The 25,851-nt window shown below is 46.0% G+C and overlaps 1 protein-coding gene across 3 annotated transcripts in view; it reads left to right on the top strand.

Moving 5' to 3' along the window:
* The window catches only part of ODAD1 (outer dynein arm docking complex subunit 1), a 113,367-nt gene that overhangs the window by 69,905 nt on the left and 17,611 nt on the right, over nt 1–25,851 (top strand). For all 3 annotated transcript variants that reach the window (XM_069200672.1, XM_069200673.1, XM_069200674.1), the window contains one exon: nt 18,070–18,233. In XM_069200672.1, coding sequence (XP_069056773.1) covers nt 18,070–18,233 — 164 coding nt within the window. The remainder of the gene's footprint in view (nt 1–18,069; nt 18,234–25,851) is intronic.

The raw sequence follows: 25,851 nt of genomic DNA, 5'->3' as shown, positions 1-25,851 counted from the left end.
GCAGGCGTCGCTGTGGGGGCTCAGGGGGGACAACTTTGGTTACTCACAGTCGTAGAGTCGCCGGAGGGTCCTCTCTGAGCTGTGTGTTCTCCACCAGTCGAGTCGGGGTCGCCGGGTGCAGTGTTGCAAGTCTCACGCTTCTTGCGGGGAGTTGCAGGGGTCTTTAAATCTGCTCCTTGTAACAAAGTTGCAGTTCTTTTGGAGCAGTGCCGCTGTCCTCGGGAGTTTCTTGTCTTCTTCGAAGCGGGGCAGTCCTCAGAGGATTCAGAGGTCGCTGGTCCCTTGGAAAGCGTCGCTGGAGCAGGGTTCTTTGGAAGGCAGGAGACAGGCCGGTGAGTTCTGGGGCCAAGGCAGTTGGTGTCTTCTGGTCTTCCTCTGCAGGGGTTTTCAGCTTCGCAGTCCTTCTTCTTGTAGTTGCAGGAATCTGAATTCTTAGGTTCAGGGAAGCCCTTAAATACTAAATTTAAGGGCATGTTTAGGTCTGGGGGGTTAGTAGCCAATGGCTACTAGCCCTGAGGGTGGGTACACCCTTTTTGTGCCTCCTCCCAAGGGGAGGGGGTCACATCCCTATTCCTATTGGGGGAATCCTCCATCTGCAAGATGGAGGATTTCTAAAAGTCAGAGTCACCTCAGCTCAGGACACCTTAGGGGCTGTCCTGACTGGCCAGTGACTCCTCCTTGTTTTTCTCATTATTTCTCCTGGACTTGCCGCCAAAAGTGGGGGCTGGGTCCAGGGGGCGGGCATCTCCACTAGCTGGAGTGCCCTGGGGCATTGTAACACGAAGCTTGAGCCTTTGAAGCTCACTGCTAGGTGTTACAGTTCCTGTAGGGGGGAGGTGTGAAGCACCTCCACCCAGAGCAGGCTTTGTTTCTGTCCTCAGAGAGCACAAAGGCTCTCACCGCATGAGGTCAGAAACTCGTCTCAGCAGCAGGCTGGCACAGACCAGTCAGTCCTGCACTGAACAATTGGGTAAAATACAGGGTGCATCTCTAAGATGCACTCTGTGTGCATTTTTTAATAAATCCAACACTGGCATCAGTGTGGGTTTATTATTCTGAGAAGTTTGATACCAAACTTCCCAGTATTCAGTGTAGCCATTATGGAGCTGTGGAGTTCGTTTTTGACAGACTCCCAGCCCATATACTCTTATGGCTACCCTGCACTTACAATGTCTAAGGTTTTGCTTAGACACTGTAGGGGCATAGTGCTCATGCACATATGCCCTCACCTGTGGTATAGTGCACCCTGCCTTAGGGCTGTAAGGCCTGCTAGAGGGGTGACTTACCTATGCCACAGGCAGTGTGAGGTTGGCATGGCACCCTGAGGGGAGTGCCATGTCGACGTAGTCATTTTCTCCCCACCAGCACACACAAGCTGGCAAGCAGTGTGTCTGTGCTGAGTGAGGGGTCCCTAGGGTGGCATAAGACATGCTGCAGCCCTTAGAGACCTTCCCTGGCATCAGGGCCCTTGGTACCAGGGGTACCAGTTACAAGGGACTTACCTGGGTGCCAGGGTTGTGCCAATTGTGGAGACAATGGTACATTTTAGGTGAAAGAACACTGGTGCTGGGGCCTGGTTAGCAGGGTCCCAGCACACTTCTCAGTCAAGTCAGCATCAGTATCAGGCAAAAAGTGGGGGGTAACTGCAACAGGGAGCCATTTCTTTACACAAGCCCCCCCCAGCCCACAGGCCAGGAGACTCAGCCAAAGCTGGGAGAGTCTTCCTAGTCTGTCAGGCGAGGAAGAGTAGAGGAAATAGGCTGGTTTGTTGCAGGGCCTACTCTGCCTTACATCCTCCTGCTCAGGTCATTCCCCCTGGGGAACTGACCCACTTCCACAGTAATAGGACCTAGTCTGAATTGCCTCTTGTCTGTGTCTTTAATGTCTCCACCCATTCTCTCTATTTTGAGGTTAGAGGTATCCACCTCTGCTAATCTTATCTTAGCCAGGGTCACCCCTAGCTTACCCAAAGAGGTTACCCAGAGCTGGAGTAACCCCACCATGACCAACAGGGTCAGGGGGCCTAATTTGCTATTTGGCATGTGGTCAGACCACCATGCCAAGGATAGTGCAGCCATAAAGGCTAACACCCAGCAGAGGCCACTGACAGCTGTCAGTGCCCAGAACCACTCCTTTAGCTGTTCACCTACAAGGGAAGGGGCTAAGTTACAGGCTTCTTTGGGTTCAGGGTGCCTGTCTGCTGTATTAGAGTGGGGGGTTACCACATCTTGTAGTAAACACCCTTCTTCCACTCTTTCTTCTGTTAGCTGAGGAGCCACACACTCAGGCTTAACAGTTGCCTGACTAACCAGGACTTCTTGTGAGTAAGGTTGGACTGTACCAGTGCCACTTTTGGAGTTCTCCCCTACTGGAGCAGAATCTCCTTGGCTTGCTGGAACCTTGGCTAAAGGTTGCCCACCTTTCCTAGTCTGTTTTCTTTTCTTTTTCTTCTGGGGCCTACTTGCAGTTACTGCAGGGGCAGGACCTCCAGAATCCTTGGGAGAGGACTGGCACTGGACCAGTTCCTCTCTTGGGCTCTGACTAACCTCTGGGTAGTCATTTCCAAGGAGACAATCAAGGGGGAGGTCTGTACTGACTACCACCCTTCTCCAGCTAAAAGTCCCACCCACTTCTATGGGCACAAAAGCCACAGGCCTATCAGTGACCCTGTCTGGGCTAACTCTTACTCTGGCCATCTCACCTGGGATGTACTGGTTTGAGAACACCAGCCTGTCATGCACAATAGTGTGACTGGCACAAGTGTCTCTCAGGGCAGTGTCTGGGATTCCATTCACCAGTAGGTGGTGGAAGTGTCTACTTCCCTCTGGAATCTCCACCTCACCTGTTGGGCCCATTTTCCAGTTGAAAGCTATGAAGACCTCCTCATCTGAGGAGTCATCCCCAATGGCTACACTGGTTACCCCTGGGATTTTGCTAGGGGGTTTGTTTTTGGGACAAGAAGTGTCCTTGGTGTGGTGCCCTGTCTGTCTACAGTTATGGCACCATGCCTTAGTGGCATCCCAGTTCTTACCCTGGTACCCACCTTTGTTTTGGGTTGTGTCTTGGGACCCACCCACCTGTTCTGGTTTTTGGGGGCCTACAGAGGACTCTTTTTATTTGTTTCTAGTGTCACCCACTTTCTCCTGGGGAGGTTTTGTAACCCCTTTCTTTTGGTCACCCCCAGTGGAAGTTTTGGTTACCCTAGTCTTGACCCAGTGGTCTGCCTTCTTTCCCAATTCTTCGGGAGAAATTGGACCTAGGTCTACCAGATACTGATGCAACTTTTCATTGAAGCAGTTACTTAAAATGTGTTCTTTCATAAACAAATTATAAAGCCCAACATAGTCATGCACTTCATTTCCAGTTACCCAACCATCCAGTGTTTTCACTGAGTAGTCAACAAAATCAACCCAGGTCTGGCTCGAGGATTTTTGAGCCCCCCTGAATCTAATCCTATACTCCTCAGTGGAGAATCCAAAGCCCTCAATCAGGGTACCCTTCATGAGGTCATAAGATTCTGCATCTTTTTTAGAGAGTGTGAGGAGTCTATCCCTACACTTTCCTGTGAACATTTCCCAAAGGAGAGCACCCCAGTGAGATTTGTTCACTTTTCTGGTTTCACAAGCCCTCTCAAAAGCTGTGAACCATTTGGTGATGTCATCACCATCTTCAAATTTAGTTACAATCCCTTTGGGGATTTTCAACATGTCAGGAGAATCTCTGACCCTAGTTATGTTGCTGCCACCATTGATGGGTCCTAGGCCCATCTCTTTTCTTTCCCTTTCTATGGCTAGGATCTGTCTTTCCACAGCCAATCTTTTGGCCATCCTGGCTAACTGGATGTCCTCTTCACTGGAGTTATCCTCAGTGATTTCAGAGGTGCTGGTCCCTCCTGTGAGGGAGCCAGCATCTCTGACTAGTATTTTTGGAGTCAGGGCTTGAGAGGCCCTGTCCTCCCTAGATAGGACTGGTAGGGGGGAATCTTCCTCCAATTCACTATCATCTTCCTCTGTGTTATCCACAGAGGGGTTGGCTCTATCATACCCTGCCAACAGCTCCTGGAGCTGTACTTTGGTAGGTCTGGAGCCCATTGTTATTTTTCTTATGGTACAGAGTGACCTTAGCTCTTTCATCTGTAGATGGAGGTAAGGTGTGGTGTCGAGTTCCACCACATTCATATCTGTACTAGACATTATACTTCTAAAAGTTGGAATGCTTTTTAAGAAACTAAAACTAGTTATAGAATCTAATTCAAACTTTTAACAAACTTTTAAACTCTAAAAGAAATGCTAACAGGGACTAACACAAGGCCCTAGCAGGACTTTCAAGAATTTAGAAAACTTTTCAAATTGCAAAAATCAATTTCTAATGACAATTTTGGAATTTGTCGTGTGATCAGGTATTGGCTGAGTAGTCCAGCAAATGCAAAGTCTTGTACCCCACCGCTGATCCACCAATGTAGGAAGTTGGCTCTGTATGTGCTATTTCAAAGTAAGGAATAGCATGCACAGAGTCCAAGGGTTCCCCTTAGAGGTAAAATAGTGGTAAAAAGAGATAATACTAATGCTCTATTTTGTGGTAGTGTGGTCGAGCAGTAGGCTTATCCAAGGAGTAGTGTTAAGCATTTGTTGTACATACACATTGACAATAAATGAGGTACACACACTCAGAGACAAATCCAGCAAATAGGTTTTGTAATAGAAAAATATCTTTTCTTAGTTTATTTTAAGAACCACAGGTTCAAATTTCACATGTAATAGCTTGTTTGAAAGGTATTGCAGGTAAGTACTCTAGGAACTTTGTATCATTACATTAGCATGTATACTTTTGTCATAAAACACAATAAGCTGTTTTAAAAGTGGACACTGCAATTTTCACAGTTCCTGGGGGAGGTAAGTTATTGTTAGTTTTAACAGGTAAGTAAGTCACTTACAGGTTTCAGTTTTTGGTCCAAGGTAGCCCACCGTTGGGGGTTCAGAGCAACCCCAAAGTTATCACACCAGCAGCTCAGGGCCGGTCAGGTGCAAAGGTCAAAGAGGTGCCCAAAACACATAGGCTTCAATGGAGAGAAGGGGGTGCCCCGGTTCCAGTCTGCTTGCATGTAAGTACCCGCGTCTTCGGAGGGCAGACCAGGGGGGTTTTGTAGGGCACCGGGGGGGACACAAGTTAGCACAGAAAGTACACCCTCAGCAGCGCGGGGGCGGCCGGGTGCAGTGTGGGAACAAGCGTCGGGTTTCCTTCGGTTTTCAATGGGAGACCAAGGGGTCTCTTCAGCGGTGCAGGCAGGCAAGGGGGGGGCTCCTCGGGGTAGCCACCACCTAGGCAAGGGAGAGGGCCTCCTGGGGGTCACTCCTGCACAGAAGTTCCGTTTCTCTAGGCGCTGGGGGCTGCGGGTGCAGGGTCTTTTCCAGCCGTCGGGAAATGGAGTCTAAGACAGTCGCGGTCAGGGGGAGCCTGGGGATTCCCTCTGCAGGCGTCGCTGTGGGGGCTCAGGGGGGACAACTTTGGTTACTCACAGTCGTAGAGTCGCCGGAGGGTCCTCTCTGAGCTGTGTGTTCTCCACCAGTCGAGTCGGGGTCGCCGGGTGCAGTGTTGCAAGTCTCACGCTTCTTGCAGGGAGTTGCAGGGGTCTTTAAATCTGCTCCTTGTAACAAAGTTGCAGTTCTTTTGGAGCAGTGCCGCTGTCCTCGGGAGTTTCTTGTCTTCTTCGAAGCGGGGCAGTCCTCAGAGGATTCAGAGGTTGCTGGTCCCTTGGAAAGCGTCGCTGGAGCAGGGTTCTTTGGAAGGCAGGAGACAGGCCGGTGAGTTCTGGGGCCAAGGCAGTTGGTGTCTTCTGGTCTTCCTCTGCAGGGGTTTTCAGCTTCGCAGTCCTTCTTCTTGTAGTTGCAGGAATCTGAATTCTTAGGTTCAGGGAAGCCCTTAAATACTAAATTTAAGGGCGTGTTTAGGTCTGGGGGGTTAGTAGCCAATGGCTACTAGCCCTGAGGGTGGGTACACCCTTTTTGTGCCTCCTCCCAACGGGAGGGGGTCACATCCCTATTCCTATTGGGGGAATCCTCCATCTGCAAGATGGAGGATTTCTAAAAGTCAGAGTCACCTCAGCTCAGGACACCTTAGGGGCTGTCCTGACTGGCCAGTGACTCCTCCTTGTTTTTCTCATTATTTCTCCTGGACTTGCCGCCAAAAGTGGGGGCTGGGTCCAGGGGGCGGGCATCTCCACTAGCTGGAGTGCCCTGGGGCATTGTAACACGAAGCTTGAGCCTTTGAAGCTCACTGCTAGGTGTTACAGTTCCTGCAGGGGGGAGGTGTGAAGCACCTCCACCCAGAGCAGGCTTTGTTTCTGTCCTCAGAGAGCACAAAGGCTCTCACCGCATGAGGTCAGAAACTCGTCTCAGCAGCAGGCTGGCACAGACCAGTCAGTCCTGCACTGAACAATAGGGGTAAAATACAGGGTGCATCTCTAAGATGCACTCTGTGTGCATTTTTTAATAAATCCAACACTGGCATCAGTGTGGGTTTATTATTCTGAGAAGTTTGATACCAAACTTCCCAGTATTCAGTGTAGCCATTATGGAGCTGTGGAGTTCGTTTTTGACAGACTCCCAGCCCATATACTCTTATGGCTACCCTGCACTTACAATGTCTAAGGTTTTGCTTAGACACTGTAGGGGCATAGTGCTCATGCACATATGCCCTCACCTGTGGTATAGTGCACCCTGCCTTAGGGCTGTAAGGCCTGCTAGAGGGGTGACTTACCTATGCCACAGGCAGTGTGAGGTTGGCATGGCACCCTGAGGGGAGAGCCATGTCGACTTAGTCATTTTCTCCCCACCAGCACACACAAGCTGGCAAGCAGTGTGTCTGTGCTGAGTGAGGTGTCCCTAGGGTGGCATAAGACATGCTGCAGCCCTTAGAGACCTTCCCTGGCATCAGGGCCCTTGGTACCAGGGGTACCAGTTACAAGGGACTTACCTGGGTGCCAGGGTTGTGCCAATTGTGGAGACAATGGTACATTTTAGGTGAAAGAACACTGGTGCTGGGGCCTGGTTAGCAGGGTCCCAGCACACTTCTCAGTCAAGTCAGCATCAGTATCAGGCAAAAAGTGGGGGGTAACTGCAACAGGGAGCCATTTCTTTACACAAGGCTAATGCAGTTAGGCCTTCTAACATACCTCATGTAGAACTTAAATGGAAGAAACAAAAAAACAAATATTAAAGTGCCCTACATGCCAGGAGAAACTAGGTACTCTAAGGGCTTGATCCTTAAGTGAATGCAGATACAAGTTGCTTGTCCATTTGCCAAAAGTTTTTTTTTTCATATTTAGTTACTTTTCTGGTGTAAGTTAATCTTTAGTGGGGGAAGGTTGAACCTTGTGGATCAGCAGAAGAGTGGTTCCCGCAGTCCTAGAGCAAAATGCTGAAAGCAGATGTTTAGTAGGATGCACCTCTCTCCAGGATCTCTGCAGGCAGCCAGTAATTCATTACTGCAGTATGGAGGAATTATTACCTTCTTTCCAAATACAGGCAAACTGTGTACATAAAATGGGTAAAGCAGAATATGTTGAAGGGTAAATCAGGCAGTCACTGGTGGTGGAATCTAGTTTGAAGTTCTCAGACTTCTCTTCGCAGTTTGTAGCATACTAAATCACTTCTTATGCTGGAAGTATGTTTTGTGGTATCAAAACGATAACAGGGTTCTATGCACTTAAAATACAAATTAGCAAATTTCTGTCTCAGCTAGAGAGCTCTCCACTGCCTCCCAAATCCACACTTCAAAAAAAGGCTCCTCAACAAGTCAACAATTAATCTGGCTCCTCTATGTCGCCTGGCCTTACCTTCTAAGATGAGAAAAGCAGTACAGATTCTCTTCGCTCACCGATGATCCACTTGGCAGGGCTCATGAGTTTCCTTCCTATCACACTGGGTACTGTGTGGCCAGTTGCTTGAAGTGGCAACTTCAATGCATCAGATTGTGTGAACTCCCAAATAAAAAGGCAGTCATAACCCAACTGCTGCTAATGTAACAAGCCATTCATAAACAAATAGGTTACAAAACATGCGACTGGGCTGCCATTTATAGATAATGGAAAGACCTTCACTTTATCAATAACAGAACAATGCTGTGCTGGTCCTTAATGGCAATCAAATTCAGAGTATGCTGAGAACTTTGCAAATTATGATTGATCATTCTGGGGAGTGAGGTCAACTGCTGCATGTTCTCAGAAGGAAGCAGTCAGTGAGGATAAAGACCACACGTAGAAACAAATAGAAAAACTCACGTCAGATACATAATCTCATTCTCTGCAAATACAGCAATGAGCAATAATATATTGCACTCCTCCAGCATTGGATCCTTCATGGTTTCACATGATATACAATATTCTTTCATCATTCTGTGACTATGGGTATTTTATTTATGCAGCAGGATTTAAACTCATGCATTTAATACAGTGTTTGTAGCACATCCACTCACTGTTCTGGTGCACTGTAGACAATGAGATGGAGCGGCTTAGAATGCGAGTCCCTCTTCAATGCCGTTTCCGCAAACAAATAGAAACAGCTGCAGTTTTTTATGGGCGAGCACAAAGCGCTCAGTCCCATTCTGTAATCTCTTTTTGGGCTTCCAACCACGCCCATGTCACGTCAGTCACTTACATTGGTTTGTGGGCTTGCCTTTTAAAATCTGCTTCTTTTCATTTGTGAAAGGCATGCATACGTCATGCCTTTTCCGGTGTTTAGCCCACCTGCACAGCACCGGTAAACTACTAAAAACATACGAGGCAAGATGTTTTCAGCATTGTGTCCGGACTACTTTATCTGTTTATTTTCCACGCAGCGCGATTGCACTGCATTTTACATAGTGCTATCGCACTGCGTTTTCTTTTCTTTACAACGCTAATAGCTCCAACTCGAGCAAATGCGAGACCCGTTGCATTGAAATGCTTGTTTTTTACTGCTTTCTCATGCTTAAGTGGATTTTACTTTGATTGCTTTTCCCTGGGAGTTTTTCTACAGCCAGTACTCCAAACCTTTGTTTAAAGAGTCTGTTCATCTTTAGATTGTGCATATTGAGGAAGCTGAAGGGGAAACTCGTACAAAGGGAAAACTTGTACACTATTAAAGATTGCACTAGAGAACATGATATGAGGTACATTAGGAGTGACATCCCAATTTCGGCAAAACTCATGGCAAAATGAGGAGTGGTTCCCCTATATAGATGCCCTACCTAATCCCACGCTTAGATCTGAGGTGTTAAGTTTAAGAATTGGTTTAAGCCCATATCATATAAAGGATAAGGTGAAAATGGCAATGATAGATGGACAAAGAGAATGCACTTGCAGACTAAAGGTAAAATGTGACTGCTTTTTAAAAATTATTTTTATTGACATTTTCACATATCACAACTGTGTATCACAGATACATATAAAACGTGCCAAGAAGTAACATCTCACCGCCCCCTCCTGAAACCACTCCACACCACTCTACCACAGTATGATATTGGTCGATAAGAGCATCCAAAATGGAACAGACATCCAGCCCTACTACTACTCCAGAGCCGTGAGAAGTCATAACAATGTACGATAATCAATTCATATCCCAGTTCAACATACCCAAACAGATCCCCCAATACCAAGCCTACTCTTATCAATCAGGGTATTAACCATCTGGATTCTTCCCGCTAGCATGTCATTTATGGGGGCATAGCATCAGGGAACTCCAGCAATTAGCAAGGATAACAGCCCATGCACATAAGTCTTCAGTAAAATGTGACTGCTTGCATGTCCTCTTAGGTTGTCAAAATGTTCTGACAAACGAAAAGTAGTTTTAAAGCCACTTTTTTTAAAATGTGGCAATTGAGAACGTATGCAAGCAGTGTCGCTTTTAACAGATATGAGCTACCTCAGTATGACGTGCTTTAGGAAGATTCTTGGTTTCCATCAAGGAATTTTTATCTGGCTTTTAGAATGGAATTGTGAAAGTATTTATTGTGGCTTATTTATCCAAATAAATTGTATAAATGTATTTTATTGTATATAAAAATTATAAGGGTATTTAATAATAATATTGTTTTTAGTGTTGTTTTAAGACTAAGGGGCTTATTACGATTCTGGTGGTCAACAGACCGCCAGACTCATGGTGGCTGTCGGACTGCCACATTATGAGGTTGGCAGACAGATCCACCAACTTCCTGCCGTCCCCTCCAGGATTAGTAATCCCAACAGGCTGACGGCAGTGCAGTTTGGAATCACCCAGGGCAGTGCTGAACTCAGCACCGCCTTGCTGATTACAGCCTTGTTCTACACCAGCCTTTTCCTGGCGGTCCAACCGCCATGAAAAGTCTGGTGGAGAACAAGTTCAGGGAGCCACAGGGGGGCCCTTGCACTGCCCATGCCTATGGGATCTCCCTGCCTAACAACCCTCAACACCTGTGCAGACAGTGCACATTTCCCTGTGTGCTGCAGCTTTGCTGGCAGCTCTATTTTGAGCCGGTGACAATGCTGCCGCCACTTTCCCACTGGGCTGACCGGCAGAAACCTTGGTTTCCGCTGGTCAGCCCAGTGGGAAAGTCATAATGGGGCCGCTGGGGAGGTCACCAGCATGACGGCAACCACCCTGTTGGGAGTTCTCATCTGCCAAACACGTAATGGGCCCGTAAGATCTAAATAAAAATTTTTTGGACTGACTGACTATGTGTTCTGCAACGGAATACACATGAACGTTTGACATATCTTTATCAGTGCACAGTACTGGATCAATATATTTTTTCACCGTTATTTAATTTTATGTGTATAACCTTGAGCCACCCACATGAATCTCACGAGTACTGTGTGTCCACTCTGCACACTGAGCACTTATTCTTTAATTAATATTGATGCTGATGCTATGAAAAGATTATATTTATAGGACTTTTTTTTGGATTATTACTGGCCATATCTTTTTGTCATTTATTTACATACAGAAAACATTTGCCTTGATTATTGTACGAATTAGAAAATTGCCTTTTTTTAATGATACCTTCTGGGACATTGTTGTAGATACAAGCATTACCCTAGTCCTTTTGGATTTATTGGTGACTCTTGTTGTGTCCAGTTGTTAGGCACTGTCAAGCAGAAGTCCTATTGTACATATGAGGCAATAGAGTACTCTCACCATATACGGTCTTCCAGAGTGCGTCAAGGATGAGTTTGCAGGCACCCCAATCCAAAAGTTTAGAATTTAAAATCATGCCCACCCTCTGGAACACGTCATTTAGGGCCCAGTATGGGGTGTTTTAAAGTATATACGGGAAAACTGGAAATGCAGTCATTTTAAAAAGACACATCCTACCACAAAGGTACAACAGGAGTTTCGTCCAGTGAAGTGTATCTTCCCTGAAAGGAGCCAACGTCTTAAGTAATTTTTTTCATGGAAAATTGACACTAGTTTTTGAGACTATGGGGGTCATTACGACCCTGGCTGTCGGCTGAGAAGCGGCGGTCTTACCGCCAAGAGGCTGGCGGTAAATATTTTGAAATTATGACCATGGCGGTTACCGGCATGGTCATCCGCCACTTCTCCGTACCGCCCGCCAGGGCGGAGACGACCGCTGGGCTGGAGACCTGGGTCTCCAGCCGGCGGTATTATGACCCGGCTGACCGCCATGGATTTCATGGGGTTTGGAACCGCCATGAAATCCATGGCGGTAAGCACTATCAGTGCCAGGGAAATCCTTCCCTGGCACTGATAGGGGTCTCCCCCACCCCCCACCCCCACCCTGAGTCCTTCCCCTACACCCCCCACCACCCCTGCCACCCCCCAAAGGTGGCAGGACCCCCCTCCCCACCCCTACCCGCGACATTACCTTACACATACACACCCGACACGCACTCAGGCACCACCAACACACATACAAGCACACACACCAACATACATGCTAACTGTCACACACACAGTCATACACGCACACCCTCATTCAGACATACATGCACACATCCATACAGACATCCATACAGACAGACACGCACTCATTGCCAAACACACAACACCCCCGCATGCATACACGCACTCACACACCCCCTCTACATACATACACGCACACCCCCATGCACGCACACAACACACAACACCCCCCCACCCCCCTCCCCTAACGGACGATCAACTTACCTGGTCAGTTGATCCTCCGGGAGGGGACGGGATCCATGGGGGCTGCTCCACCGCCACCACACCGTCAACAGAACACCGCCACGCCGAATCACAGGGCGTGATTCGGTGGGCGGTGTTCTGTTGACGTGGCGGTGGGGGTGGAGCAACCTCTACTTCCCTGCCGCCCGCCAGTATGGCTGCTGGCGGCTCTCCGTCCAAAAAAGGACGGAGGGCTGCCAGCAGTAATAATGTGCCGAGCGGAAAACCGCCACCACTGAAGGTCTTCAGCACGGCGGTCCCTCAGCGGTCTTGTAAAAAGACCGCCGAGGTCAAAATGACCCCCTATAATCCCTAAATATCTAAGTTCCTGTTTCTCTGTCTGAAAGAAACACTGGCAATGCAACATTGGCATCCATCCATTAAGAGGTACAATACTAGATATGGCCAATTAATCAGTACTAGATTCGTCCAATTAATTTTACACCTGAGCATTGACCTAAACCTGAAAGATGTAAAGGAGGCTGCTGAGCTAAGATGCATATAAGGATCATGTCAACTGTATTTAGGGATAGCATTCTGCCAGCCTATGCTTCACAGCACCTAATTCCCCCAACCACTCGATCCCTCCAATTCCAACATGCAAATGGTTCTAACATCCTGGCAACAGTAATGGGATTAACATGCATCTTCGTTTTATGCCTCAGAATGGTTGTAGGAGAACTCATTTGGCTCAGAGCTTGCCTAAAGGGTGGCACATGGTGATTTAATCCTAGATAGATATTCTAGGCCAAATGCCATATAAGCTAGGATTTTAAACTTGAAAGATGATTTAACTGAGTCAAAAGCCTTATCAGATTCTAAAGGTAGGATTACTACGTATGAAGACATTGGAGTGTTCGATCAGCTTTGTTGATTGAGTTGGCATAAAACCAGACTGGTCCGAATGTAGATTTTCTCAATAACCAAAACGAGAAGATTGCTGAAGAAGTTTGTAGGTACTTGAGTCTTTCTATTTAATAATGTGACGTGGTGAAATGAGTTATATTCATTCTTAGATTTATATGCCTTGTGAATAAGTGATTTGTGGCCAGATGCAAGTCTCCTGAAGTCTTTTATGATTTTATTTTGAGCAATGTGGCACTGGTGGCCACTATTATAGATTCTGTGGTGTAACTACACTGGCTGAACTTTTCTAATTTCTCCAGATGAAGGCGTGTACACTATAGGCAATCGTAGACATTGAACCAAAGTTTTCTCGGTATCTACCCTAGGGCTGTCCAACCTGTATCTCGCAGGTACCCTCTCTGAAGTGCAGTCCAACACAGTATGTAAATCAGGGAGCCTAGCCATTATTAGACAAGGCAGTGCTTCAGTGCTTCATATCTCTATATACTTGGAATGACTTTAAGCCAAACCAACTGCAGAGCGACACATTTACACACAAATACACACTGTGACTGGCTGCAGTACCTGCAACATAATAACCCTGTCAACATAACAACCTGTCTCCAATCTCGATTTAGCTCAGTAATTTAGAAAGTGGTCACTTTGCAAACAGTACACTATCCATCATGCAGTGAATGTGAAAACTTAGCCAGAAAAGAATTGCCAGCCTGTGTGGTGTCAGTGGAATGTGGGGCTGCAAGAGACAGATTGGAAGTGAGTGAGAACCATGCTTTAGCGACACAGTAGCCAAGGAGAGCAAATGCTTGATTGAGAGTGTAGACGAGTACTGACCTTATTTGTTTGAGAACTATTTATCTTGAAGATTTGTATATCTTCAATATTCAGAGATGTGGAGTTAAGTATATAAAATATATACTTAAATGTATATTTATATAAATGTATATGCATATCTTCATGCTATTGTATTAATTGATATTCTGGATGTGCTATTCTAACAATTTCATATTGCGGCATACATGTGAAAGGTCACTACTAGTAATCCTGCAAGGTCACTCGTGATTGTCTCTGTTGTAGTCACTGCTGCAACAATTGTTAAAGCCACTAGTAGCTCAGGACTATTTTAATTGATCAAAAGTAGCTCTTGTTATAGAAAATGTTGGGGACTCCTGATTTAAAGACACCTCGAGCTGCTCTGTTAGTGCTTAGCAGTGGTTTGAACAGTGTTGGGTTTCCCCATCACTCGATCTTTGGACTTGTCTAACACCTCTTGTATCCAGCTTTCTTCCTTATTGTGTCTACTGACCCAGATAATCATCTTACCCACCTTAGTGCCAACATCATAAATCTACTTTTGGAGTTTAGGTAATGTGTCCTTGTTTCATTATCACTCCCGGTATGCTGTTCTTCATTTATTTTACACAATGATTCGTCTGACAATGAAGTCAATTTTTTGTATACAGTTTCAATCTGAAGCTATCACTTCTCTAGTGATCTAGTCTTGTGACATTTTGTATGGCTTCTCATCTAATGACCATTTTCAAAGCCTCTCACAGCACCCTTTCCAATTGTACAGGCTTGTCGATCTCAAAGTTAGTTTCTATGGGTTATGTTAAGTACTGCAACATGTCATGGTCCTATACTTCTCCAGCACCTAATTTCCAACCCTCAGTGTGTCTGCACATTTTGGTTTCTGTTACCAAAGAAAAGAGGGATCTGAACTCTCCTGTGCAAGGAGTGTCATGTCCCTTACCCTAGGTTGAGAGTTATGATTTACAAAGAAGTAGTCTAAGTGATAGATTTAGAGTTTTCCAGACAGAGAACTCAAACATTTGGTGGAGTACCCTGTCTTCCAAGCCCTCGGTCCACATGCTCTACTTAGAGTCGGGCGGACTATCATTTTTCTGAAAGGGGCTCTGCCTTCTGAAAGTTTACTTCAACAGACCGATGAAGTAGGGTCTGCAAGAATAAGAGCATCAGACCACCTGCCCTATTTAGAACAGGCAGTCTAATGCCTTTTGTTATCTGTCTGTCAACACCAAGAAAAACCTGGGAGTTTGTTTCTGAAAAACAAAGAAGTTTGGTGGGCGGCTACCTAAAAGATGTGACAGCAATTCCTCTGAAGGCACAGAGATCACTGCTGGGCCGGCAGTGATCTCTAAATGTGGAGGATGGTGGTCTGTCACGTTGGCAGACATGACTGCCTCACATTTTCTTGCACGTTCGGTTATACATTAACAAACCCCATGGCGTCTGTAAAACCCACACGCTTTGATTGAGAAGTCATTAAAATATCAGCCTAAGGGAACTTATCCTCTGTCACATCCATAACCAAATTAAAGGCCCGTCCTCAATTAGTGTGGCCAGTTAGGCTAGTTTTCTCAGCCGCTTCAATGCCATCAGGATTATACAACTTGATTGCTCGGTTTCAAAATGTAAAAGCGTCCATAACTTTGCAACCCACGCCTATTCCCCTTAGCATAATAGGTCTAAACCTTACCACCCCCCCCATGCTCGTGGTGCCTGTCACTCTGGATGGTAAAACTAACATGAATTTGGTGCTATAAAGTGTCAAGTAGTGTTAATTTGAAAAGGGGGTTAAAGAGAGACAAGGGGGCGACATTCCTCTCTGGTGCCACATGCAACGTTTCCCCTTATAATCAGTCTCTTAATGGAGTTATTCGCTTATTCGTAGCTGAAGAGGAATATGTTGCGCCAATCCCACCAGTCAACCCCTGCCTGCCTTGTCATGGCCAGATTCATTTAATTGGGGTGCTCTCCAGTTCGTGCATGTGGTGTTAGAGGAAGCCTGTTCGCAGGGTGGCAGAACAACCTCCTCACCAGATCATCCCTGTTAGAGTCTAGAAGTGTTTCATTGTTCTTAAGGATATTGCTGTACTTAATTCCACTACCCTGGCATTGCCTCAGGTTACACGTACACGCTGTGGGTCTGACATTTGCTCGTTTTCGAGCCAGTCGCACATGTTAACTGTTATCATTCAGTGGAGGCTGGAAACAACCATTGTAGGATGGTCTTAGTTGAACTAGAAGACTGCCTTGCTCGCATGACACTATGAGGATAAAGCAATAGTCTCAAACAATAAGAATGGGAATTGCACCCTTGCTTAGTTAAATCCTAATGTCCCGGTTACCTGTTGTCCCTACAAGCTCCAATGGGCAAAGTTAAGCCTTCAGACCAGTTCTCTGAATACTCCCCACAAGGACAGAATTCAGAATGATCTGTGCCAGTGCAGTGCCAGTGCAATGAGTAAGTGTACAAATGCTCTGCTTTTCTGCATGTCTTACCTGTTAGATGTGTTTAAAATATTGAATGATATATTTTGCACATGCAAGGAAGGGCAACCATAAAACCAATGAGAGTAGATCAGAGCAGGGCAGGAGTGCCGCCCCAGCCCCACCAGCAGCAGGAGCTGCAAAACGTATAGTAAAAACATAATAACCTTTGTTTATTATGTTTTTACTATAAAAGTCAGCAGGGCCACAGGCGTAATGGGGACGGACGGGAAGTGCACAGCACTCCCTCTCAATGCGCATGTATGTTTGGCCGGCCGTCTTGGGCTGGCCAAACATACATGCGCAGTAGGGTCTCTCCAACCGGGTTGGAGACACCAGGCAGAGGCTCCCAGTCTGCCTGGGAGCGCCCTGGCTGGGCGCTCCGAGCCAATCCTGATGCTGCTTTGAGCAGAGTCAGGATTGGCTGCAGAGCAGGCTAGGAACCTGTGCCTGCATCGATGGAGGAAAGCAGAGCAGATTGAGCGGCGCGGCGTAGAAAAAAGGTAAGTTTTAATTTTATTTTATTTATTTATTGGTCCCGCCCCAATCCTCCCTGCCACGCACCGCCCTGCCCCTTTTCCCTCCAGTGAGCCATGCATGGATCAAAGACTGTTTCAGGTACTACTGAGCACTGAATGATCATTCAAGCCATTCCAGTCTGGGCAAAACATCAGTATGTAGGTAGCTGTTTCTGTGCAGCTGAGCTTTCTGTATCTATGTCACTGTTGGTTTTTTGCATTGTTCAGGGCAAGTTTATTTGCCTGTGTTGAGTTTGTCTAGGTCGGTGCTGTATTGGCAATAGATTCTGTGCATAAGATGATATGAGCTGCTGGGAATCGCTTGAGTTTCTGTAGTCATTTTTGCCCATGTGGTGGTATAGGTTCCTGTCTCTGAGCTGGTGGAGATGTTTAGGGGTTATTATTGTTTTGTGATGGTATGGATATATTTACGTGGGATGGGCATGTTTATGTCTATTGTTGGTGAATGTGTACATGGGTTCATGTGGATTTCTTAGCCCATGTCTCAAGCTTGGGTTCTAGGCATGGGTTGGTGTACTTTCTGTCCTCAGGTGTGGATTTATGTGCCTTTGTTTGGTCACCCATCTTCACTTGGGATGATGCAGGTTTTTGTGCCTGAGATGGTGTTGGACTCTGTAACTTGGGTGGTATAGTTTGTTTGTTAAGATCGCTATAGGAAGTACAAGTTTCCCTGTGTGGAAGTGTGTATTTTTCTTTACCTTTATTGGTGAAACCTTTTCTGCGCGGGTAGATAACGCTTTATGTGCTTTGGTGGTATATATGTTAATGTAATGCATGCACATTTGGAGGAGTCCATTAAAGTAATCGTACAGATTTCTGTGTCTGTGCTTTGAAGTTTTTCTGTGTTATGGTTTGTGTATTTATCTCTTGGAGTGGTTCAGGTGTCTGTGCCTGGGTTGGAGCACCGTTTAGTGCAATGATTGTCACAGGAGTACTATGCTTTAGGTAATGCAAATTTCAATGTGTATATCCTGTAGGATTCTGGAGTTCGAGTTGATGGTGCAAATAAATGTGCTTTAAATGAGTCTCATGACTGTTTCGGGGTAGCACTGTGATTGGAATAACACATTGGCTTATGCCAGCAGCAGGACATGCATAACAATGGTGTGTGCAGGCTGGAACTACCATTGTTTCTGCATATTATTATACAAAATGTACAGCCACTGCATGTTCTTGTAAAGGAATAAAGGTGTGTTTTATTCTTCTTCTAGGAATTGACATATTGTTTACCAAGATTAACTGTGACCACTCTGTGCTTAGCGATATGCTGGGTTCGTCTTCCACCATCCGAGACAACAACATAATGCAGTACTTGGGTCTCATTGAACAGAAGACCAATGAGATTTTAGCCTGCCAGTCATACCTGGATTCTAAGGTACAGTGTACAAAATGTATGGCTAAAGCTTCATGTGTATACAAGTGATTCAAAGGATATATTAAAGCCCCCATTAAATTCAGACAGTGAACCGATTCCAGCCAGTGCATGTGCAGAGAGAGCTGGGGCGGAGTAAATATGCGAGTAACGAACGAGAAAAGAGAATTTTACAGATGTGATTGTTTGATCAGGCGTTCTCGACAGACTGCATGAAAAGATAAACCAATAGCTTTGGATTGTCAGAGCCATTATTGTTGGGCATATAAAGTTTTTTTTTTATTAGTTATATATTAATTTAAATTGCTTAATTTTTGATTAGTAAAAATATTTATTTACTTTAATTAGGCATTTGTGTGATTTATTTTGATTTGATCATGTGTTTTTAAATCTTTTTTTAATTGAATATGTATAATTTTAAAATTTTAAAGTGAAATAACTTGTAAGTCACTATTTTCTGATAAAGAAAACTGGTTTCATGTTTGTGTTTCTTATTGGTAAGTTAGAGGTGTACTGTTTATTTTACTGATTCTTTTGATATATTTTTAAATTATCTTTATGATATTTCATTTAATTTATATTATTTTTGTAAAATAGCATTTACTTTTGTTAAAAACATTATTATTAATATTTACTTTTTTATTTTCTAAGGAGAAATCATATTTTTTGGGTTGTGATGAATGTAACCCTCCACAAACATGCTTCTTAGACAGTGCTAGTTAGATTGGAGTTTAAATCGGGAACCTGCCCTCCCCAAGCAGCTCTTTTCCCAATGTTTGTTAGATTGTGGTTAGAATAGTAAACCTGAACCGTCCAAACAATCTATGCGGATTCCCCAATTTTTGTTACAATAGTTAATCTTATCCCCCACTGCCCCAATGTATGCACTTTCCCAAATGTTTTAGTATTGGAATTAGAGTAGTAAATCTGACTCTCCAATGTACACAATTTCCACAGTATTTGTTAGGTAGGATTTAGACTAGTAAATGTGAGCCTGCTCAATATATACACTTTCCCCAATGTTTGTTAGATCGAAGTTAGAATAGTAAATGTGAGCCTCCCAATGTATACACTGTCCCCAATGTATGTTAGGATGTAGATAGAATTGTAAATAACTCCCTCCGGCCCATGAATGCAATTCCTCAAAAGACTGGGGTTGGAAAGTTACATTTGAAGAGACGCCCGCAATTATGCATTTTACCAAATGTTTGTTACACTGAAGTTAGAATAGTAAAATCTGGCCTCCCCAATCTATGAAATGTCCTCAGTGTTTGCACTTACTGTAGCATATTGGAATACACTTTTTTATATTTTTGGATGGGGTTTGGTTGCTATTTAAAATTTTTAAATATTGTTAATAAGTAGTTTGAGTATGTTTATTTAAAAAAGAAATTGTATTCTAAATTATGTTTTGTTTCTTAAAATTATCTTTCAATGTGTTTTAGTTTTTTAAAACTTTTTTTTAAAGTTTAATGGTTTATTAATTATATTTCTGATTGATACTTTTAATCTCAGATTTCTCACCTTGTGAATACCCCAAACGTTAGACTGGATCTTGAGCATTTTCTTCAGCAATTCCCTTGCATGTCGGTAGGTGACATTTTGCAGCTACACACCGGATCTGTCCTACCCTTGATGTGACATCCGGGCCCCTACATGACATTCACCTCTGTATGCTGACATCAGTTTCTTTCGGTTCCTTCTGACGTGTATCCAGAGTTCGCTTTTTCAAATTCAGGCCTGACAGGCTTTATTTAAAATATTTTTTACTAGTGTGCAAAATTTTACTATTGCCCCAATATGACAGCGTTCAAACCTTGTAAGGACTGCTGCAAACAAAAGTCATGACAGAACCTCGCGAGGTCTGCTCTGGCTTGACATGACTAGACATGACAAATGTGCTCAGATGAATCTGAAGGCCGTTGGGACCGTGAGGCCAAGCTCTACACCACAGATTATTGTCAAAAGGCATATAAGTCTTGATCTCTCTCAAAGTCAAGTGCGCAGATGCATTCTCATTTTCTGAGACCAATCCCATGAGCGCTCCCTTCTCATTTTAAGTCATCAGGTAAGTCAAAGAATGCTGAAGAAGACAAAGCATGGCTCCCCCTAATCACTCCACTCCCTTTATGAGGAGTCACACAGCACGGTAACTCTCGGTCAAGGACTGGGTCTCCGACCACAGAGCTGATCCCAGCTTTAGTCCTGTTCCAACCCAAGTTCCAGGGTCCATCAGCGACACTGCAGAAGATCTAGTCCTTCAGTGAGGCTATACTGTAGATCTTCTTTACTCTACCTGATCCCTCTGGATGGGGTCCCTAAGGATCATTCAGCAGGTCTGTCCTGACTCAGGGGCTGATGCCTACTCCTAGGCCCCACAAAGCTCCATGACTTATGCTGGATCCTCGAGTTTCAACCTCAGCACTGCCGCCACCTACTCAAGAGGAGGAGCTGATAGTCCTTTCAGATTCAGAAGTTAATATGCTGTGACCTCTACCAAAGTCACACACATTGCGCCCTCTTACATTTTCAGATTTAGAAATTCTTTGACTTCGTTATAACCTGCCTGGCCCCAGTGATACATTACCTCACAAGTTTATGATAATGAGAGCCTCTTTTGGACCCCCAGGATGCCAGTAGCTAGCACCAGCTACATTTACCCTTGTCTAGCACTGCCAGAGGCTGCCCCTTTTGCCATGGTCATAAGGAGGGCAGCAGTGGTCTTCAACCTACAACAACCCACCAAAGAGGTCAAAACCAATGTCCTCACAGAGGTTCTGCAGCCAGGGTAGACTTCACAGGAACCTTATTTGCCCTTTAATGACTCCCTCACTGATAAACTGCTGGGCACCAGGGCGAAACCAGGGTCTTGCCAACCAGTGAACAAGCAGTGAGCGAGAAAAAATAGGCCTGTTTCAAGAGACCCTACTTTTCTCCTGCAACATCCCACATCAGAGAGTCTAGTGGTTCAAGCCTCGACCTGTAGGGTCAACCCAAATGCATTTCTGTCCATCCCATCAGACAGAGAGTTGAAATGCATGGAGACCTTTGCAAAGTGCATGTTTTCCTTGGTCAGCCTTGCCTTCGCTATTCACATGCATTATGGGAGATGGCGGCGAGATCTTGCCAGCATTCTTGGAGGACCTCAGAATGAACCTCCAGCAGGTCATTCACGATGGGCAGCACATAGCAAAGTATGTGATTTGCTGGGGCCAGGTCACTACAGACTGTAGGGTTGGGCGGTTGGATTCAGTGTGGTGCTCCTGCACAATGTGTGGATGCATTATACAGGATTCTGTTATGTTCAACAATCCCTGATGGACATACCATTTGATGGCACCCATCTCTTAGTTGGCAAGGTGGACTCAACCTTCCAGTGTGTGTAAAGCCAAAGCCTGCTTCCTTGGACTGGGACTGCCTACATGGCAGTTCTCATAACAATGTTGCCCCTATCGAGTCTTCGGAAGAGGATTCCAGCAGAGGCCTTCTCACATTTTGCCTCAATAACAGCAGACCTCCCAAGCTCTTTGAGGCAGCAGTCGGGGATTAGGCTGCCAACATCATAGCCCCTGAGGCAACTCACTATTCCCTCCCTCTTCTTCTTCCACAACCACTGCAATACCACTTATATCTGCCCTCTGTGGTGCACAGTCACGCGGTAGAAGGTTATATCACATTTTATCTTTGCAGGTGGCAGAGAATTACATCACACCCTTGGGTGTTCCAAATCGTTCCAAATAGATGTGCCTTCAACTTTCTCTCTTCTCCTCCAAACATGCCTCCCACTCCTCAATACCTCTCAGAGGGCCACTTGTCAATTCAGATATGTGGAAGTTCTGGCTCTTTTGGAAAAGGGAGCCATAGAGAGGATGCCAGTATTAGAGGTCGAGACTGGTTGTTATCCCCATTACTTCCTACTGCCAAAGAAGAATGGAGGCCTCCATCCTATACTCAACCCTTGCCCTCTCAGCTTCCTCCTCACGAACGGGAAGCTCAGCATGCTCACCCTGTCACAAGATCCCGGAGACTGGGTGAGGATGTTGGTGCTGCAGGATGCCTCTTTCCACATTCCCATCCGGTAGCTCCACAGGCGTTACCTGCAGTTTCAAGTAGGCCAAGAGAACTTTCAGTTTTCAGTACTTCCCTTTAGCCTTACCAGTGCACTTCAGGTGTTCATGAAAGCGATGATGGTGGTTGCTGCCCAGCTTTGGGGATTTAGAATACCAGTCTTCCCATATCTCGACCACTTGTTGTTGAAGGCAAGCTTGCCTCAGACAGTTGTGGACCACCTTCAACAATGGCTAACCTGTTGACATTACCAGGATTTTCCTTCAGTATGCCAAAGTCACACCTGACTCTTTCATAGAGGATCCCTTTCACTGGAGCCATCCTGGACATTTTGCTGTTCTGAGCCTCCCTTCCACCTCAGCGAGTCCAAGACAGGGCTGATGTGTGATTCTCTGATCTGGATCTCAGTGACAACAGCTCTGAGGCTTCTTTTCCTTTTCCTCTTGACCTCCTACCACCACCTTCTAGACCACGCCAGGTGGAACATGTGGGCTCTGCACTGGGATCTGACATCACAGTGGGCTCAGCACCAGTGGAACCTTTTGTTTTCTATCCAGATGGCGAAAGAGACTGCAACAAAATCTGCACTGGAGGCTGTTGGACAGCGCTTGGACCAGTGGCAGATCCCTCTCCCTACCGTACCCAGAACTGAGAGTTATTATGGATGCATCATTGCTGGGTTTGTGAGGCCATCTGGGAGAGGTGAAGATCAGAGGACTCTTCCTTTGGCGGAAACCCACCTCCACATCATTATGCTGGAGCTGCGGGCCATTTATTTTGCATTGAAAGCATTCCTTCTGTTCATCAAGGGTGAGTGGGTAGAGGTTTTCACCACAGCGATGTGGTACTGCAACAAACAGTGCGAGATGGGGTCATGGGTTTTTTGAGAAGAGGCTCTCTGCCTTTGGAACTGGCTAAATTGTCAGGGCATTTCCCTGGTTATATAGCAGCTTGTATGATCACAAGTGGTGGCTACACTCCGAGTTGGCACAGGGCATCTTCCAGCAAAGGGGAGAACTCTGGCTTGATCTTTTCACCACTGCATAGACTGTGCAGTGTCCATGTTTTTTTGCATAGGAGTTCCCAAGGCAGTTCTCACTCAAAGATGCCTTTCACTTTGATTGGAGCTTGGGACTCCAGTATTCCTTCCTGCCTCTTCTGCCCAAAATTCTGAAAAAGATCAGGAATGACCTAGCCTAGTCCGCCTAGTGTCTCTGGAGTGGTGAGAAAGAGTGTGATAACCAGAACGTCTGTCCATGAGCATTTCTCCTCCAATTCAGCTGCGTCTTCGGAAGGACCTCCTATTGCAGTAACAGATGAGGTCCTGCACCCGAGCCTGCACATCCTGCACCTCTTTGCTTGGAAATTGAGCGGCATCAGTCGACAGTTTTTGTTCTCCCTTCCAAAATAGTGAGTGTCATCCTGGAAGGCAGGCCTCCCTCAACTAAGATAATCTATTTGAGACCCTGGGAGAGGTTTGTTGTCTGATGCTCTTTCTGAAATATCCAACCTTTAGAGGCACATTTTTCTGATATTGTGCTATTCTGCGTATCTTTAGCCCAGCACAGCTTGCTGTGGCAACAGTTAAATGTTACTTATTGGCTCTTTCATTTCAACCTTCTTACTTTTACCTGATCAGCCATCTTTATTTGAATCAACTGTTGTAATGCATTTTCTCAAAGGGCTCACCAACATGTTCCCGCCAACACCACAGTGCGACCACAGTCTGGTTTTCACTTTCCTCGTGTGCACTCCATTTGAGCCAGTGCACAGCTTTTCTCTCTGGTTGCTCACCTTGAAGACAGCATTCCTCATAGTGATAACTTAACCTCGTCATGTGAGGGCACTGTCTGCCCAGCAACAGTATACTAACTTCTTTGTGGACAAATTAGTACTTCGTACTAAAGTGGCATTCCTCCCGAAAGATGTCATACGTTTCCACATATGGCAGTCTATCACCCAGACAACTTTCTTTACCCCACCTCATCCATCCAAAGAGGAAGAAAGGCTACATGACCTATCCCCAAAAAGAGGTCTGAGCTTTTACATCAATCCCACCATTGAAAACTGTGTGGATGACCAGCTGTTCATAGACTTATCTGGGGCAAAGAAGGAAAAATCTGTGCGTACAAACAAGCCATCTTCAGGTGGGTTGTCCTAGGCATCAAAACCTGTTAAGGTTTGGCCAAGAAAGAGCCCACAGAAGGCCTACATGCTCATTCTACCAAGCAAATGCTGCTACCATGGTGCTCGTAAGTGGGATACCAGTCTTGGGCATCTGCGAGGTTGCTACATGGGCGTGAGTTCACATGTTATTGAAACACCTCTGTCTGGATATTCAGGTCTGGCAGGAAGGGCATTTTGCCCATTCTGTTCTGCTGAAATTATTGCTTTGAGTCCTTCCGCAGACCCACCACCTAGGTAGGTACTGCTTTGGTAGCTATTCACAAGGTGAAATATCTGTGGTTAGAAGTATTCATCAGAGGAACAAAGTAATTACCTTCAGTTACAATCTTTCTGGGGGAGACTCTATCTAACCTCAGTTTCCTCACCCAGACACTTGTCCGTTCTGTGCAATGGACTTGTTTGGCCCATGATAATAAAGTTTCAATTTAGAGATATGCACACTGGCGCATGAAATGATTATAAGGCTCTGCGTCCCACGGCGCAGACAGTTGTTAGAAAGTATCTGCATGCGGAGATGGAAGCTGTGTAGGGACAAACAATGCCACAACCAGGGTGGGGACAGATTAGAAGTACGGCTGCTTTGTGCAGCCTACCAACAAGATAGGGTATTGCTGAAGAAAATTCTCTGGATCCACATTCACAAGGTGAGGAATCTATGTTAAGATATAGGCCCTCATTCTGACCTTGGCGGTCTTTTCGCAAGACCGCTGAGTTACCGCCGCGGTGAAGACCGCCGACCGCGGCGGTGTGCCGCTGTGCGCATTCTGACCGCTGGGAGCGTTCCGCCGGAAAACCGCCAGCAGCCACACTGGCGGTCGGCGGGAAAGTGGAGACTGGTCAACCTCCACCGCCACGCCAGCAGAACACCGCCCACAGAATTACGACCCACATTTCTGTGTGGCGGTCTTCTGTTGGCGGTCTTCTGTTGGCGGTCACGTCCCTATGGCTCCCGTCGCCTCCCGGAGGACCAACGCACAAGGTAAGTTGATCGTCCGTGAGGGGAGGGGGTGGGGGGGTGTTGTGTGATGTGGGCGTGCATGGGGGTGTGCGTGTGAGTGTGTAGAGGGGGTGTGTGAGTGCGTGTATGCGGGCGGGGGGTGCTGCTGTGTCTATGGGTGCTGTTCGGCAGGTGCGCATGTCGGCATGTATGTGTGCGGGTATGTGTCCCCGTTGTGTATGTGTGTGTAGGGGGTGTGTATATGTGCATGTTGGGGGTGTGTGCATGTCGGGGTACATGTATGTGCATGTCGGGGTGGGGGTGGGGAGGGGGTTCGTACCACCTCTGGGGGGTGGCAGGGGGGTGGAGGGTGTGGGGGGAGGACTCGGGTGGGTAGTGGGGGGTGGGGGAGACCCCTATCAGTGCCAG

The sequence above is a fragment of the Pleurodeles waltl genome, chromosome 7 (assembly GCF_031143425.1).
Source record: "Pleurodeles waltl isolate 20211129_DDA chromosome 7, aPleWal1.hap1.20221129, whole genome shotgun sequence".
Classification (NCBI taxonomy): Eukaryota; Metazoa; Chordata; class Amphibia; order Caudata; family Salamandridae; genus Pleurodeles; species Pleurodeles waltl.
This window is presented reverse-complemented; position numbering and strand designations above follow the sequence as displayed.